Consider the following 19607-nt stretch of genomic DNA (forward strand, 5'->3'; position numbering starts at 1 on the left):
TATATATATATATATTATTGCAACTTAGTATGTGACCACATTGTTTAAATAGAAATCACAGGGGCTCTGCACTCACCACAATAACTAACAATAATAATAAACAGTTGGGTTTTGGTTCATGAATAGACCAATGCATTTAAGCTTGCAGCCCCCGTCTATTTAAACAATGTGCTAACACACCATTTTGTGATCACATTTTCTCATCACCCCTTTTAACCTGTGTAATCTAGCTTGCGTCAGCTGTTTTCCTAGGTGCTTTGCAACGGGTGTGCTAGGTGACTGTCTCACCTTTTAAAAGCAAAGTTGCTGTGAGCTTTAACCCAGATAGCATACCCCGAGTTTTACACTAACGTGATAGCTATTTCCATGTAGGGACTTCCAGTAAAGTGGGGTCCCTTGACGGGGGCTGCAAGCTTAAATGCATTGATCAATTCTTGAACCAAAACCCCACTATTTATTATTTTTCCATTTTTTATTTTTTTTAAACAATAATTTTTATTGAATAATAAAAATAAAATCAAATGTGGATACAGAAAAAAAGGGGGGAGGAAAATAGACAGACAATGGATTACAAAGCACAAATGAAGGGCAATAGCCCTAAATTACAGTACCTAATAATTCAATAATCAGTATCTTAAAAGTAAACAAGCAGAGAGACCATGCTGGAAATACATCATGTGGACTCCGATGAAGGAGAATATAAAACAACAAGATCTACATTACTGCGAATGGATGAGCGCCCTTGATCTTCCAGATATTCACTCCACTTGTGCCAGATAATATGAAGTGAAGATGCAGAAGAGGAATATGCACAGTCTGCTGTCTCAAAAGTTAAAATGCTGTTGAATTTTATTTTCAATGGTCACTAGACATGGCGTAGAGGTGGTCCTCCAAAGCTGGGCAATAGCCGCTTTAGTGGCTATCAGGATATGGCCCATGACATACCTGTCCCCTGTGGACAATTGACCCGGGTAGTAGTGAAACCGAGCAGTTAATGAATCTGCTGAGACAGTCACCCCAATCACCTTACTGATCATATTAAACACTTCAGTCCAAAGTGGCTGAATGCAAGGACAGGCCAAAATATGCTGAAAATATCCCCTACATTTCTGCAATTCCTCCAGCAATACTTAGAGATTGAAGGCCAAATTTTGTGCTGTTTATCAGGGGTAAAATATACCCTATGAATCAATTTAAAAAACGTCTCTGAATGGTTTATACACCAGGAGAATTTAAAACGTGTGAAGTATATTCTACCACTCATCTTCTGACAGCAACCTAGAGAGATCCCTTTCCCAATTAACTTGACATGCCAATTTCCCTTTTTTGCTTTCTAATAGTTGGAAACGATACCATCCTGATATCCCTCCCCTATGATTAGGGGATTGTAAACGAGATATAATGAATGCCGGGAAAACCGGTTTACTGAGTGGACAAGGCAAATAGGTTTGGAGCCAGTGTCTGAGTTGCAAATATTTATAAAAATCCTGCAAAGGAATTGCGTATCTTATTTGGAGCTGGGAAAATGAGGCTAATTCTTCTTCAGTAAAGACATCGCCCAAAGAGGTGAGACCAGTCCTAGACCACGAGACCAGATTTAAATCAGGAATTAGATTTGCTATCGCCCCTTAATGACAGAGCTGGAGAGGGCAAACATATTCCATCTATATGGGACAACATCTTATGCCAGGCAGATAACGTACACTTAATTGCTTTAGAAAAACCAGGTCCAGGAAATTTGACTTATGTAGGAAACCATAAGAGATCCTTAAGGGCAAAAGGAGACACAGTCCTGCTTTCTATGGATACCCACGGTTGAACTGCAAACCAATCTCTAGCTTGATCGATCAAACAGGCAATTTGATATTTTTCAAGGTCGGGGAATGCTACTCCTCCCTCATCTTTAGGAAGAGAAAGAGTACCTCTAGCAATTTTTGGTTTGTTCCCCTTCCAGATAAAGTCCCCTATTATTTTATAAAACTTACTACATAACGATTTGGGAAGAAAACGAGGGTTAGTGCGAATAAGATATAGGATTTTTGGAAGAAGGACCATTTTAACAGCAGCCACTCGTCCCAGCCAAGAAATATCGTAACACTTCCAATGCTTTGTCAATTTTGTAAATGCAGTAAGTAGAGGGCCATAATTACACTCAATAATATAATTATCCCCTGCAAGATATGTTCCATGATATCTGAGCGACCTAGACTGCCAAATAAATATATTTATAAGAAGTTCGTAATCTACTGAGCGAAGCTTCAGGAATCTGAACAGGAAGAGCTCCAGTCTTAGTGGTGTTCAGTTTATACAATGAAACCTGTGCGTAACTATCTAAAACTGAGTGCAGCATAGGGAGGGAACTTTCCGGTTTCAATAAACCTAGTAGGATGTAATCTGCAAATAGACTGATCTTGTGGGAGACTGTGCCAACTATAGGGCCCTGAATTTCAGTGTTATTTCAAATTTTTTCAGCTAAGGGTTCAATCGCAAGTGCAAACATCAGAGGGGAAAGCGGGCAACCCTGGCGAACATCATTAGTAATATCAAAACTGCATGACAGACTGCCATTCACATAAATCCTAGTGGAGGGAGAGGAGTAGAGAACTAAAATAGAGTCTAACATTCTACCCCCAAAACCAAAACGCCTTAAAACAGCCTGGAGGTAGCCCCAATGTAGCCTATCAAATACCTTTTCGACAACTAACGATAATACTAATAATGGTTCCTTTCTAGACCCACAGTGTTCTGTTATATTAATAGCTCGCCTTGTGTTATCTGGGGCATGTCGGCCCAAAACAAAACCTACCTGGTCTTGATTAATCAATTTGGGTAACAAAGGGCAAAGGCGGCTTGCGACCAACTTAGCATATAGCTTAACATCTGGGTTCAGCAAGGCAATAGGATGGTAATTTTGTACCAAAGTAGGGGCCTTTCCTGAATTAGGGAGAGCAACTATCTGTGCCTCCAACATTTCTTTGGGGAACCGACCTTTCTCAGATGCCTCACTGAACACGGATACCAACACCGGTGCAAGGTCTGATTTAAAGGTTTTAGAAAAACTAGATGGGTACCCATCTGGCTCAGGGGCCTTATCAAGTGGTAAAGAGTCTATAGCCACCTCCACCTCCCGTGTCCAGGGGAATCTAAGGACAAGCATGCCTCAGGGCTTAAAGAGGGCAGATCTAAATCTCTCAGAAAAGCGACAATGGCTTCCAGGGAAGGTTGGGGGTATCAATATCACTCTGCAGATTATATAGCTTTGCATAATACTCTGCGAATGTATTTACAATCTCCTTCAGGTCAAAGACCTTGGCTCCTTTAGAACTATATACATGTGAAATTCGCTCCTTTGCCCGCCTTCCCCTCAGCTTACGCGCCAGCAAGCGGCCTGCCCTGTTACCAAGAACATAAAAGTTCTGATTGAGCCGCGCAATGTTCCGCTGAACCTCCTGCAATGAAAATGTGTTAGCTCTTTTCCTTGCGCTAAGTAATTCCTTAAAAAGCCTCTTATTAGTAGGGTCCATCTTATGGGCAGCCTCTAATCTGACCATTTCTGTCTCAGCAATGTTACTGTTTTCTTTATATGACCGTTTGAGTCTTGCTACCGCCTGAATTGCAGAACCCCTCACCAATGCTTTTACAAAACACCAAAAATTAAACACAGAAGTGTCTTCAAACTCATTAGTATCTAAAACAAGGGATAAAGATTGCTGAATTCTCTGTGTGTGTGTGTGTGTGTGTGTGTGTGTGTGTGTGTGTGTGTGTGTGTGTGTGTGTGTGTGTGTGTGTGCGTGCGTGCGTGCGTGCGTGCGTGCGTGCGTGCGTGCGTGCGTGTGTGTGTAAATAACAAAAATATCCAGACCATGCGCTCACAACCAGCTGAACTGCAAATGTAAAGAAAAATCCCATCTGAGTCCCACAACCAAGACCAGGTGTGTTGGTCAGTTCATCAGATTCTTTATAAACACCAGATCCTTTTTCCTTCATAAATTGGACCACAGCTTCCCTTGTAAAAAGATCAAGTCCAGATCTGTAATTCTGTTAAATATATTTGGAAAAGGGGCGCTTCATAGTGCAATAACGTTTTTAATTGATAAAATGGTTACACCATGTGGTAACCAGCCCCACACCGTTTTATATAAGGTACAAGCGGCACTGTAACAGTGCAGTGTTTTGTATGTAACCATATTATCAATTAAAAACGTTATTGCACTATGAAGCGCCCCCTTTTCATTTATATTTAACATATATATATGTGTGTGTGTATATATATATATATATATATATATATATATGTATATATATATATATCACCTTTCAGTGTTTAACTACTTGCAGGATACTATATAGCGGTCCTGCTAAATTGTTTTAGCAGTATGAAGTACGAAAATGCGCCCAGTTATGGACGCGCTCCGCTGATCACACTCTGATTTCGGATGGGCCAGCGGCGCCCTACCTCCTGCTGTACTGTTGCTGTATGCATCGGGGATGCCGGTTTGCCTCTCCCTGTCCCGCCATCCCCAAGTTGTGGAAAAACACCTCCACCACCGGGATGACACATGCCATGCGCACGGCATCTGTTCACAGTGCGGGTAGAGCTTGGTGGCAGCCCAGCATCTCCATGAGTGGGCCCAAGAGTGATGGAAGGAAGGGGGGGGCGTGCCATGCAGCTACACACCTACCTCAAAGGCCACATCCCCTTTTCGGCACACTTCTGCAGATGTGCCCTCTGTCATGATCGGTGTCCTGAATAGACCCTAGAGTGTACACTACTTCTCCAACTAGAAAGAGGAAAATGTAGATTATGTACAGGAAACATACAGTAATGCTGACCCCAGAAGTTAGTTATTTGTGGGCAACAAATAAAAATAGTAACTCTCATCTTCATAGACTATAAATTCTACAAAATGTAAGTTCAGACACTTAGAAATAAATACAGAGTGGAGAAGAGGAAGCTGATTGTATTAACAAAATGTGCACCGCCACAAAATCTTCCGCCCAACGAGGTTTGTGCAAATTTGTGCAGATCTCTAGTTTATAGACATGAGATTATAGATTTATGTATGGATGAAAGGAAGATTATATATATATATATATATATGTGTGCTTCATTTTAGGTTATAGATCAGCCCTACGTATGTAATTATTTGTAGGTAAAACACGGATGGAGGAGGGAGCTACTGATAAGATAGATTTTTTTGTCTCACCTAGGTTCCTGTATTTCATATAAATCCGTCCTGTGTCAGTTTAGTCTCAGTGACTTGTACTGAGTGTTTGGAAAGCTGGGTATAGACTACACAAGAGGTTCTCAAACTCGGTCCTCAGGACCCCACACGGTTCACGTTTTCCAGGTAACCCAGCAGGTGCACAGGTGTATTCATTACTCACTGACACATTTCAAAAGTTCCACAGGTGGAGCTAATTATTTCACTTGTGATTCTGTGAGGAGACCTGGAAAACATGCACTGTTTGGGGTCCTGAGGACCGAGTTTGAGAACCTGTGGAGACCTTTTCCCTTTTTTCCAATCTCGCTATTGAATAGGTTTTAATTTCTTGTCATCTTCAATCAGCACTTCCGCTGTCATTCTGCATTACTGATATTTAGTCACACGATTGTAAGCAATGCCATAAATAAATTGTACATTCCTCATCCTTCAGGTATGGTGATATGAGAAGACAGATCGGCTTCGAAATCAGGGACATGTGGTATAATTTGGGTAAGTAATCGGCATTTGTTGCACAGGTTTAAAGTGGGCATATTTTTATTGGTATTAAAAAGTACAGTTCATAAATGTATTTTGATTGAACATTTCATTATGAAGAGAAAGTGCAGTATATTGGAACAATATAGATTAATGCTGATATAAATAACACAAACTACAGTTTCAGATCTGGTTTGAATCCACCTGGACCTGTCTCTAATAGGTTGTGCTAATGTCATGTGACAGCACAAGCTTCCTCCGTTGGATGTGACTGCATTATACGATACTGGCTTAGAAATTCATAGCATTAGGTTTGATTGTTCTGTGTAATGATCTGACCAAGAACCGACACAACCGTTCCTGGCCACATCGGTCGATATAAACCAGTTTGTCATTGTTAGCATGACAGTGGCCTGTGTTGGAGCATGCTATATTTGCAGAATTTATATGTTGTGTCTTTCTGGCGAAAATGGCTTATATACGATGGAGCCTTGCAGGTGAATTGCCATGTTTACAGATGTGTTCTTCTACGCCTAGCCTCAATACGCTCTGCAGAACGAGATGACTGGCGCGAGTAAGCCGCCAGGTCCCGTATGACACTACTTGCGCCAATCGTCGTTTTCACTGGAAAATGTGTCTTAGTCGCACGCGGATTTCACAAACTCTGCCCGATGAATCGTATACAGATTCAGACTCCGTCACACACAGATATACATGTGTCGCATCCCTTTCTGAGTTTTCTCCCGCTCTGGCAGAGCATGGGGGCATCGCCATCTTGGCTGCTATCACCTGACTGAATCCTATCATCTGGGTTCCACTGCTGGCTCACCTGTTCCGCTCAGCCTTTCGGTAATGAAGGCACCCTCTTTAGTCTGGACTGGCAATGGACTCATTGCCAGAACAACTTCTCTCCATGAGATCTGCTTCCTAGCTCAGTGTTAAATAGAAAAAGAAAAGCAGCGCTTTCAGTAAACTATTTGATTAATATCTAATACAGAAATTGATTAGAACCATTTAATATGACCAATTGGTATCACAATACATAAAACGAGTACATCATTAAAATATATATATATAAGAAGGCTGGATATTTAAGGTGAGATGAAATACACAAATATCAATTCCAGACATGCATGTCAAAATTCAAGCTCATAAGAATAAACCCTTAATATGGCACACTGGGAATACACTTGATGAAGTCCAATCAAGGATTAAAGTGGCAATTGCAAGTGAATAGATATTACAAGTTCCAAAAGTTCTCCAATCGAAATGAATTTATAGGTCTAATGACTGGCAGTGACCTCTTTAGTGGAGTCTTCTTTGCATCCGCAGCGGATACTGGTATCCTATGGAGACGTATATATCCCCTACACCAATTCAGCTGTCATCCCCAAGAAGGGGGGGAAGGCAATTGTAGTAAAGTCCCAGATAGAAAGTGGCTATCCAATTCCAAACTGGTGACTGATGCCACCTGTAATTTGATCCTTGCCACCAGTGATGGTTCCACAGGGCTTCAGCCAAAGAGAGTGTAAGTGCCAGTTAAGGGTATAACCACCAATGCGTTTCCCTGCCGGATTGGCAGCTTTTTCAAGGTCAAACCACTCCTGACAGCGCTTGTTTATTTTGTTTATTTATTTTGTTCCTAGCTCAGTGTGCTTTCTGTTCCAGTTCAGTTCCCAGTTATGCGCCATGCTCGGCAAATGCTGTCTTCAGTTCCAGGCTTTGCACTATACTCAGCAGACTGTGTGCAGTACTTCGCAATTCCTCTGCTATGCGCCCCTGTTGTACTTCAGACTCCACTGTCTCCAGGCTGCAAGGTGCCTTCTCAACCCTTCTTCTCATCCATTCCACAGTAGGCAATCTGCATGAGGAGGAGGTTCATCAAGCCGCCTAGTTTCATTCGCTCTCCTTTTACAGAGTCCAGCCCAAGGGGGCCTGACCCAGGTCAACAAAATCACAATCACACGTGACACAAGCCTTATGTGATTAGCTCACTGTGTAACATGGAATCCCCCTCTTCAGTCAGATAAACCCTGCTGTTGCAATGCCTTACAGCCATGGAAATAAATGGGATCTGTACATTCCCTAGTCCGTATAGAGTAGATCTGTACAAAAAAACATAGACCCCCCAATTTAGATCCCTAGTTGTGCTGTCCCATACTCCCAACTCAAATGCTCTTCATCACTGCATAACTCTACAAAATCCCTTAGACTGTAGGAAAGACACATAAGAAAAGAAAAAACTGTGTAAAGATGTAAACAACTGTCTGCCCACTACTCCCGTGTTTTCGTCACCCTAGGCCAGAACCTTAATAGCCTTTCCACAAATACTGGCCATACAGATTAATAAGATATTTTTGAGCAGACAGTCCTCTCATAAAATGTATATACATTGCTGACTATTATCGTATACTGCTTTATATAATGGTGTATTTGCCTACTTTTTGATACTCTCAGGGTGGAGGTCCAAAGAGCAAGCACGGCGTGACCCCACGATACCTGTCACAGATTGTGGGGAGGCTTTGACAATAATAACGCAATGTAAAGGCCCCTACCCATCCACTTTTCTAGGGATGTGGATGGGAGAGGAACACTTAACCTACTCTCTTAGAAGCCCAAGAAAACTCCAAGAAATTTCTGAGGTCTCTCGACATCCTGGCACAGCAGGCATATTCAAGAAAAAGGAGGGTAGAAAGACCCAAATGTAGGGGCACTTAATGTTCTGGTTGTACATGAGTGTGCATTAAATATAACTTTTTATTCATTATTCATTAAAAAACACTATTTAGAAAAACATACATTTAAACAGAAACCTTACAAATCTTGTTCAAATAAATGGTCGATGGCCCTATGAAAAAAGATTGATCAGGATGAAACGCACTTTGAAATAAAAGTGCAAAAAGTGAGGTACAGTAAGAGAAGAATTGGTGAAAGTAATTGGGAGAAATGAGGGGAGGGGTTAACCCCCAGTGGTAAGGCAAAAGATAATAAAGTGTATCAAGAATAAAGTGATAATCACGCAGATTAAAAATGGTCTTGACATGTAGAAAACATAATATATTGTAGTCAGACAGAAATCTGCATCAATTTATAATTTATAGGTGATAATCATTGATCACCCTTTAATTAATTGCTAGTTGGCAATAAAGGCACCTGACACACAGTTTATAGGAGATAATCAGAAATCACAAATGTAATTAGGAGTAAAGCCACCATGTGTTTTGAGATGTAGATAAGAAATATAGACATCACCCAGGTTCCCCTAGGTTGCTACTGCTGTCGAGGGTGTGTGTGCAATGACACAGTGGACCCCAGATGAGAGAGCACATCAAGGTAGGTTGATAATGAAAATAGGTCATTGGTTTCTGCTATCTGATGATTCAGCGTAGAGCAGCTTGCCGCAAACAGACTCAAGTGAGAGTGCCTGAGTGCAGAAGGATAGTAACTTATCTGTACTCAATACAGCTGGCAGTTTAGAAAATGTATGAAAAAAAGGTTAGAAAAAAATACCTTACAGAGGTCAGGGGCAGTAGAATGTGTGACCAGGTAGACTGTGAATAGAAGAGTCCCTGTTTGCACACGGAGGAGTTGCACAGATGCGCGTTTCACCTTGAGACTTGTTCACTAGCCAGCATGGCCCTTTATTTGGGTCTTTCTAACCTAATTTTTCTTTCATTTCTAAATACCCAAGAGAGCACCACCATACAACAGTCCATTTAGATGATCATTTACATTATCATATGGTTCATTGTCCTGACCCTTTGAGTATCCTGTACAGTTAAGAAACCTCTCCATTAATACAGTAGGCAAATTGTTATTGATTAAAGTATCCAGGGCCACAGCAGGGCACTTTTGCACCTTGTGTCTCATCCCACACTGGCCAATCATGTGACAATATGACGTCATGTAGAGATGGATCAGGTAGGGAGCAGCCAGGTAAACAGGCGCCTCTCCAAGCTTACAAGCTGCCATTCCAGTCGCCCCATAAGCTAGAGAAATGTGCCACTGGGGCAGTGACTCTGCTGCACGTTCCTTATGTGCATGCAAGTAGCTTTAAATAAAGAGTCTCTTAGTTCAGTACTGTATATACTTCATATGTTGATTGACTTTCTGGGTTAACAGTTATCTGTTAAAGTGTGTACATACATGTTGTGATCTGAACACTGTGCACAAATTTTGCTTCTGCCAATAATATATGTGAACATGACACCTGATGTCATAAACTTGAGTTAAATAAAATAATGAGCACCTGGATGTATAATGTCAAGCGCTTTCCTACAAGGGTTCTTGTCCATAATTTTCCTTGCAATCACTTAAGTAGCAATTCCTTCTCCGCCGAGCACTCTCGACAATAAAATGCACTAACTTACTGCCAAACAAATGTGACATACCTTCACTAAATTTAAAAAAAAAAAGTTTCTCACTGTATCATCAAAACAGAATTAACATTTCCATAAAAGATTTTAGAACTCATCCAATTAGCTGCAATCAAGATTTTTAAGTGTGTTTTGAAAAAAATAAAAAGAGAAAAAAATATGTGGAAAATGTGAAAAAAAAATGTTAGGTTTCTCCATCTTTTTCAAGAGTTGGGAAAAGTTTACACGGCCCATGTTATCTTTTATATCAAGAGCAATAAAACCTCGGGAAAACTTTGTGACATTGATGTTATGTTTGATGAATAACTCGGTGTCAGGAGCATTTGTTTTCTCAAACACCGGCTCTGACATTTCTCCGACATAATACATGAAAACTGTCACCGACAAGTTTGAAAATAACAGCCCTGAAAAAGGAGTATGCCTTACAGCTCCGTCAAGTGTTCTCCGCAAACCATTAAACATTTCCGGGGTCATGCTGTCAGTACGGGCACAGTGTGTGTTTTTTATTGTATTTTTATTTATTTTTTAACTATACAAGTATAGAGTTTCTACATGGCCACTTTGCAAGAAATTTATGTTTGCGCTGCTTAAAGCTTGGGAAGCTTGGTCTTCTTTCTCTTTTCTAGCCAGTCTGAAGGCAGCTCTTACATTTGTCAATATTTATTTTCATAGGAAAAGTTTAGAGGTTCAGTATAAGTAATGCTAGAACAATTAAGCCCCTTGGACCAAGCTTTACATTTAAAGACTGGGCAGAGTGATTGGCTGTACCGCCCCTGCTAGGTTAAGAGGGCAGCATCAGATTTTGCAGGCTGGGGAGGGGGGTGTTCATATGGCCGCATACCCTGGCACGCACTTGGGGTGGGGTTAAGAAGCAGCATGAATGGCGAATAAGGACTATGCAATGTGAACCGCTATACACCAGCAGAGGGCAGCACAGAGTGAGCCAACATATTACACTCCTCCTCCTTGGTGCCAATAGGTTTACTTAGGATCATGAAGGGCATAGGCCCGCCCTGCGTAAGAACGGGCCCAGCTACAGTATCTCTTCCTCACCTGTGGCAGACTCTTACCCTGCCTAGTTTAGCTCTCTCAGTTATAGGTATACCTGAGTATATATACTTTTATTGAAGGTTGTATGCCAGCTGGTTCCAAAACGTATTAGTATTGCGACACAAATAGTTTTTCACTAAAAATCTGGTAAGAAATAAAGACTCATGAATAACCGAGTACATTTAAAAACCAAAGGTACAGTAAGTAAATGTATTTACTAATCATGATGTTTTTTTGTGTTTAGGATTTCTTTGCTGATCATTTGCTCTTCATTAATCAGAGATGTCCTATGTGAGCACATTATTGCTAACTGTGATCAGGAAGGGTTTTTTTCTGGACACTACTGTATGTAATAGACACTGATATGTACCCCAGCAATGTTTTTTTTTTGGTTTGTTTTTTTTAGTTTTTTAGTTTTTTTTTTTGCATTTAAATATCTCTCCACTCAACTTGAAAGAAGGTGCAACATTGCATTCAGCGTGGGATTAAGCAAACCTGCCCCAGTTCTCTCCTTACCCTCTACCTGACAAATGTATAAAGTGTATGCAAGTAAACGTGTCTGGTTTTTTAAAGTTATTTCAAGTAGTGCTCGATTCCCTCTTGAATAGTTTTCTGGTAATTGTATTTATAGCTTGTTCAAAATCTAATAATGCAGTTCTGTTTCCGAAGGTTATCTCCTCCTTTAAGGACACGTCCCCAGAAATGAGGCCGTATATCTGTACAGCCACGCCATACTCTGATCTTCTGACTCCCTTTAAAACCCGCTTTTCTTTTGTGTTTTTTTTTCATCCCCCTCAAAGGTCAACACAAAATCAAATTCATTCCTGAAATGGTCGGCCCGATACTGGAGATGACCTTGATCCCTGAGACGGAGTTGCGTAAAGCCACCATACCAATTTTCTTTGACATGATGCAGTGCGAATTTCATTCCACGCGGAGTTTTCAGATGGTAAGCAGAAGGGAACCTTCATCCGGCGGGTTACAGTGATTATTTGATTTCTTTTGTCACTTATGGAAATAAGACTTGGAGCTTATAGACGTGTGTGATATTTGTCCGTTCCTTTGACACAAAAAAAAAAAAAAAAAAATCCGTATGGTCACTTACAGTATTAATTAAGGTTGTACTCTGCACCAGAGATCATACACAGTAAGCACCCAGACTGCAAATGTGATAGAAGCTCTTGGTGCGTTATATCTCCTGACTACAATGACATCTTATTGATCTCCCACTCACTCCCACGCCGCTGCGCAGAGTCTCAGCAGGTCAGTGTGTGTGCGAGCGAGCGAGCAGAGGAAACTGTCAGCAGTTACTGCCACAACTCTTTAATTCCTCTGCTGAAGAAAAAAAAAAGATCAGGTTATATTCATCTGTATGTTGTATGTCAGACACCATTCAAGGGGTTTTTCCTTTTGCTTTGTATTGTCTCGCTTTATTACTGAGAAACAGCAGCTGGTGAGAATGTACTGTAGCATACTGGTTATAGTGTCATTCTCTCCTATGCATGTGTGTTTGTGTATAACGTAGACTCATAGAAGTTGTTTGACCCTATATCTAAAACTTAAGTGTGATGAGAAATCGTGTACCACTCCTAAATAATAATAATAATAAATCACCGCAGCATACACTTATCTGTATAAAAGCCATCTTGGTCATCGCTGTGTCTAGCAGAGTTGCTATACTGCACCCGAAAGCCTGTGAGAAATAAAAAAAAATTACAACGTAAACAGCTTTTCTGAAATTTGTTGTTAATGTCAACAGATTAGTAAAAGGAATTTGCATCAAAACAATAAAAAAATTTTTTTTTAATATATATATATATATATATATATATTTTTTTTGTTTACTGCTTCCGTGTCTTTATTATTAGTATTAACTGTGCAAAATTACAGGCACCAGTGGAACGGGCGTGGTATAAAAGATACAGTTAAAATGTCGAAAATGTCTAAATAGACACCAGATTTTAGACAGACAAAAGGTCGAGACACTAAAGTCGCCATGGAAGAAGGTTGACGGGTACAAATGGTTGACAGGGTCAAAAGGTCATCACACAAATTGTCGACACATTTTTTTTTTTTTCTAACCCTTATCTACACCCTAGCCGTCGGAGTAGGTGCCTGACCCTAACCATCCCTTCTAGTGCCTAATCCTAACCCTCCGGTAAGTCCCTAACTGGAGGGGTAAGTGCCTAACCCTCCCCCCCCCTAAGAAAAACGTGTCAACCTTTTGACCCTGTCGACCATTTGTACCTGTTGACCTTCTTCTATGTTTTCCTTTAGTGTATCGACATTTTTTTCTGTTCTACCTTGTGTCCCTATTGACCTATTGCCTGTCTAACACCTCGTGTCTATCTTGTCACTGTTGACCTTTTAACTGTCTATCTATAGTCCGGATACACAGTGGAACCTGGTTGCTGGAACATGTTGGTGTTTGTATGTCTAGAAGCACCAGCAATACCCAAGCTGATACTGGCTCCCAAGGCTTGCTTGGGCTTGTATATCCACACTTAAGTTAAAGTTAGAGAATCATTTGTTTTATCACCCCAACACTAAGCCATACCTGTGCAGCATGGCCTGGTTTTCCATGAACGGGACGGGCAATACTTATTTATTTATTTTTGTTATCATGTTAGAGAGTTCAGCTCCATTTTGGGGGCTCATTATCAGGACATATTTTTACGCCAGGACTGAAGTGGACGCAATAGATGACCCTTCAATCTGACATAGCTGCTTCTCCAGATAGATTGTCACCTTTAGGATTTTTTAAACTATGGCAAGTTTGTTTGCCTCTAAGCTACTGATTGATTAATACTACTTTGATGCTAGATTGGGAGCCCTTAATTTTGCTTACTTTCTATAGTGCATATTCCACTAAAGGGGGGTATCCACTTAGCGATTTAGCCAAGTGATTGCAAGATAACGGCGTCGTTTTCGTGCAATCGCTTGCAAATCGCGCATGCATCGGGCACGTTTTGGTCGGAAGCGACCAGCGATGCGCGTGCCCGCTGGTCGCTTCCGACATCTCCCGTACATGCTGGTCAACCTGACGATCTCATCAGGCTCAGCATGTGCGGGAATGAGGGATGTGCCTGGACTGAACGAGTGAACGTTCAGTCTAGGCACATCACTAGCTATACAAACGAGAGCACGACAGCAATGTCGTAATCGTGCTCTCGTTTGTATATCTATAAGTGGATACCCGCCTTAAGTATCAAAGTCCTATTCTGGTCTGGTCCCCACACTGCACCCAGTAATGTACAGTAGATGATCAGGAACCAGCAATGCTCTGACACAGCTACAATGTCCACCTCTCACTAATGCTTCTCCACTAGGATCATGCTTCCTAAGTTTACAACACTTTTGCATTTAAATACATTTCTCCATCATTCATTCCATCCTCCATTGTACATAAAGTACAGTAATGGTCTTCTAAAGATAGAAGGCATTTACATTATATAGGGATAGTAGGCTGAAACTATACAGTATGTCCCTATTGTTCCTTTGCATCTTGACCAGCAGGTATCTTAGCACTTAAACTGCCTGATACCGTGACCCACATTTTTGATTGGTTGTGTCTTGCATTGCAGATGAAACACAATATATCAGTCGATTAGTATAGCATAATATGGTGCACTTTACGCCAGTTGTTTCTATAAACCTTCGAGATACTGCCCCCTTGGTACCATAAACCCATTCCCAGTACCGCAGACTAGGGCTGTAAAGAGGGGTGGATGGACATCGGGAGTGGCTTAGTTGCTGTCCCAGTGGCAGCCTTCTCCGGTTTGTGTGGCGCCTAGAAGACAACAACATCCATGCCTATGCCCATATGATATGCCCAGCTATTTGGCTGCACCAAACGTGCCCCCCCTTTCTTGACGTCATAACATAGAAGTGCCCTGCTACGCCCCACACCCATTGATGGTTATTACATTGGACAGTCACTAGTACTTTTGGCATTATAAAAAAAATTGAATCCACACGCGGTACATGTAGCAAGGGGGATGTTACACCTCCAAAAGTGGATGCTGTACCGCCCTCTTTGGGAACTGCTGCTGTATACTATATACTATGCACAGTACTATTCAGTGATTATTAGTAAGCAAAACAACATTTTCAATGATGTTCAGGATGGGGGATGAGAAGAGAGGGATCAGGGGGATCATGCCCAAAGCTTTGTGAAAGGCAAACGCACAAAAGGGGAATAGAGTGGAAAGGATTGTCTAGGGTGGAATGGATCCTATGCAGGCTAATCTATCATCTTCCATCTGTACAGTTGTTTAAAACTCTCATTAGTGCATGCTGTAGAAAAGTGACTTAAGATGTAGGCCTATACAAAGTGATATGTGTTATGCTTCGAGGGAGGTGGGTTTAAAAGAAACAAATGATAACACTTACTGTACATGAAATACAGTAATACCCTTCCTAAAAACAGGAGATCTTCACTTGTCCAGGTTATTAAATTCCATTGGTAAATAAATTAAATGAGTGACTTAATCCGGCATATGCAGTCGGTGTAGATGGGGTGTGTGGGAGTACAGAATCTTGTCCCTATTACTGTGTAATATACAGTATAAGCACCGTCGCAGAGGCATCGACAGTGATCGCAAGACTGTCAGTGTGCGCGGAGATGTCAGTGGTCAATTGGCCAAATAGGGCAGGACCCAGCTGACACTAATATCCCTGCAGGATCCGTCTAAACGGCTAAGTGGTGTAATCTTTTGTTTCATTTGTCTTTTTTCTTTAACTGCCATTAAGATTAGAATGAGATGTGTTAAAAGACACTAATGTACTTTATTGATATTTTTTTTTTTTTTTTACGTTTCTATTTTTTTATAGCTACATTGTTTGCTGTACATGGGCCTATTTTAAAAAATAATTAAATTTTATATATTTTTTTATTTTAATAAATGTCTGTTGAATGCATATACTTTAGAAAACAAAATGCAAACAATATAAAAAGATGTGAAGGAGCTCTCTCAAATTTGGAAAAAGTCTTTACCAGTCTGATATAATATAATATATTTCATATACCAGTTCAACAAATCCTTGGTAGATCACAATTACGGATCCAAATATGCTTTAGGACCCAACAGTATTCCACAGCAATACTTCAGTCACTTTCATATACTTGTGTCGATGGACCTCAAAGAAATCTTAAATATATACTTCTCATAGTGTAAAACTGTACAATTTATTATATAAGTTAAAAATAATGTTAAAAAATATACTTCCATTTCATATAGTAATAATAAATAATGATAAAAATGGCTGCGTACCAACTTGGGCCTTAACCAAGGCACTAAGGCAGCATGTAAGCAATGGTCTCAGGGCAAATCCCCACCACGCTGTAGATGGTCCACCAAAGAGGTCCCAAGAAAGGATAGCATCTCCTGTACTTCACCGACGCGTTTCGACTCCTAAAAGTCTTTATCAAGGTGTTTTATACAGGTTGACAAATTTCACTTATGTACCCCTAGCCACTTCTTCATCACTTATGGTGAGTTGGGCTACATACTGTATTCTCATTATTACCTAATCAACATAAATCTACATATATTATGCAAATAGGGTTTTCTCATGCATCCAATGCACTTATCCGTAAAGTATCTTTTTAAATGTTATAATGGACAAGTAGTGGCCCATGCTCTACTTCTTGTCCCTGCATTTTGGCTAGCTGTGTTTGTTTCCATCATGGACCACCTACCATTACCGGTTGTCTCTCTATCCAGGGAGGAAGCTCCGTGATTCTCCTTCATATCTGTGTCTTGACTTATTCTGGAACTTCCAGATTTTGTGCCTACGGCTTTCTTTTTTTTTTTTTTTTTATTATTTTATTTTAATAAATGTCTGTTGAATGCGTATACTGGAAAAAAAAATGCAATCAACATGGCAAATGAATGTTTTTTTTTTATTATTTGTGTAAATTTGAGTTGAAACGCTCTCTACTTGTGTGTTGCCCAAGAGACCGTGTCTTAGAAAATCACTCAAAAGACTTAATAAGTTTGTGATGGAAATTAACAGCCTGATTCAAAATGCAGACTGGTTTTGTAGACACATTGTGAGACATTAATGCTTCCTCTCGCAGGTGAGTAAAGAGCAAGAGCTTAATAATTATTGGTGCAGAGAGCATTTAAGTAACTAGAACTGTACTCATTAAGTTTTAATTGAACAGAGACCTTAATGGGCTGAGACAGCCATGTGTAAGGGAGTATGTTGTTATGTAAATCCCCAGCCACCTCTAACTTCCAATATGCAGCAACAATAATCTCGGACTGGCTGTGAACAGCATTAGTTGTCCCCGTTATGGCTTTTTAAAAAGACACAGCACACCGTAATAAAGGGTTCCCCATGATATCCGGGATTCCTGCTGCTCTGCCCTACAGTCATGGAAAGTTGCTCAAAGTTTGCTGAGTGCAGCATGACTCCAATTGCAGGTTAGTGTCTGATTATCTGTACACTACAGGATTGCTGCTTGCAGTATGCAGACGATTTTCAGGTCCTTGTATGTGGTTTTGTTGCTTCCAGTTGTTTTATTTGGGCAAACATGAGGCACTTTTTGAGCGAGAACGTTGCTTTGTGCAGCCGAGCCGCCCAGGACCTGGTGTGCTGTGAGGGGCTCTTTGCTGCGACTGAAGCCACAGTGCATCAGGACACATCTTGCGGTTTTATGAATAATCTGGAAGTTCTTTGCTTATATTATCTAAATGCAAGTCAGTATAATAAAAGTAGGGATGGAAATAGTTTGGTATTACTAAGATCGAATGCAGCACCTTCTATGTAATAGGCACAATGCTACAAGGACTGGGTGTAGTCTTATGTCTGGAGATCGGTTTCAAATTGTTTCTTAAAATAGAATTTTGTGACACTTGTAACATAATACGTTTACATAATGGTATCTAAAATGCTAATAATGTAACTTTCCCAATATGCTTACACATGTCCTAGCCTTCAACACTTACCTTGTTCATCTGAAATTTTGTGTAACTGTAAACCATTGTCTTACATACGATGGTCTGAGTGACTCCAGTGAAATTTGTTTATGAATCTTTTTCCCCAAATGTCTTAAAAATGTTACATTAGGTATATTACATTTCTGAAGAGAGCAAATATTTTTAACATATACAGTATTTTATTCAACAGCTACCAATGGCCTTATCAATACATACCAGTAGCTGTACCTACAATCAGCAATACATACCAGTAGCTGTACCTACAATCAGCAATACATACCAGTAGCTGTATCTACAATCAGCAATACATACCAGTAGCTGTACCTACTATCAGCAATACATACCAGTAGCTGTATCTACAATCAGCAATACATACCAGTACCAGTAGCTGTATCTACAATCAGCAATACATACCAGTAGCTGTACTTACAATCAGCAATACATACCAGTAGCTGTATCTACAATCAGCAATACATACCAGTACCAGTAGCTGTATCTACAATCAGCAATACATACCAGTACCAGTAGCTGTATCTACAATCAGCAATACATACCAGTAGCTGTACCTACTATCAGCAATACATACCAGTAGCTGTACTTACAATCAGCAATACATACCAGTAGCTGTATCTACAATCAGCAATACATACAGTACCAGTAGCTGTACCTACAATCAGCAATACATACCAGTAGCTGTATCTACAATCAGCAATACATACCAGTAGCTCTATCTACAATCAACAATACAATACAGTACCAGTAGCTGTATCTACAATCAGCAATACATACCAGTAGCTTTATCTACAATCATCAATACATACCAGTACCAGTAGCTGTATCTACAATCAGCAATACATACCAGTACCAGTAGCTGTATCTACAATCAGCAATACATACCAGTAGCTGTATCTACAATCAGCAATACATACAGTACCAGTAGCTGTATCTACAATCAGCAATACATACCAGTAGCTTTATCTACAATCAGCAATACATACCAGTAGCTGTATCTACAATCAACAATACATACCAGTAGCTGTATCTACAATCAGCAATACATACCAGTAGCTGTATCTACAATCAGCAACACATACCAGTAGCTTTATCTACAATCAGCAATACATACCAGTACCAGTAGCTGTATCTATAATCAGCAATACATACCAGTAGCTGTATCTACAATCAGCAATACATACAGTACCAGTAGCTGTATCTACAATCAGCAATACATACCAGTAGCTGTATCTACAATAATCAATACATACAGTACCAGTAGCTGTATCTACAATCAGCAATACATACCAGTAGCTTTATCTACAATCAGCAATACATACCAGTTGCTGTATCTACAATCAACAATACATACCAGTACCAGTAGCTGGATCTACAATCAGCAATACATACCAGTACCAGTAGCTGTATCTACAATCATCAATACATACCAGTAGCTGTATCTACAATCAGCAATACATACCAGTAGCTGTATCTACAATCATCAATACATACCAGTAGCTGTATCTACAATCAGCAAT

General features: G+C 40.3%; 1 protein-coding gene across 2 annotated transcripts in view; it reads left to right on the forward strand.

The window, feature by feature from the left end:
- The window catches only part of DOCK1 (dedicator of cytokinesis 1), a 431183-nt gene that overhangs the window by 318870 nt on the left and 92706 nt on the right, over window positions 1-19607 (forward strand). For both annotated transcript variants that reach the window (XM_088452203.1, XM_088452204.1), the window contains exons 32-33: window positions 5659-5717; window positions 11929-12077. In XM_088452203.1, coding sequence (XP_088308329.1) covers window positions 5659-5717; window positions 11929-12077 — 208 coding nt within the window. The remainder of the gene's footprint in view (window positions 1-5658; window positions 5718-11928; window positions 12078-19607) is intronic.

The sequence above is a fragment of the Taudactylus pleione genome, unplaced genomic scaffold, assembly GCF_031769625.1.
Source record: "Taudactylus pleione unplaced genomic scaffold, aTauple2 ptg000034l, whole genome shotgun sequence".
NCBI classification, from domain to species: domain Eukaryota; kingdom Metazoa; phylum Chordata; class Amphibia; order Anura; family Myobatrachidae; genus Taudactylus; species Taudactylus pleione.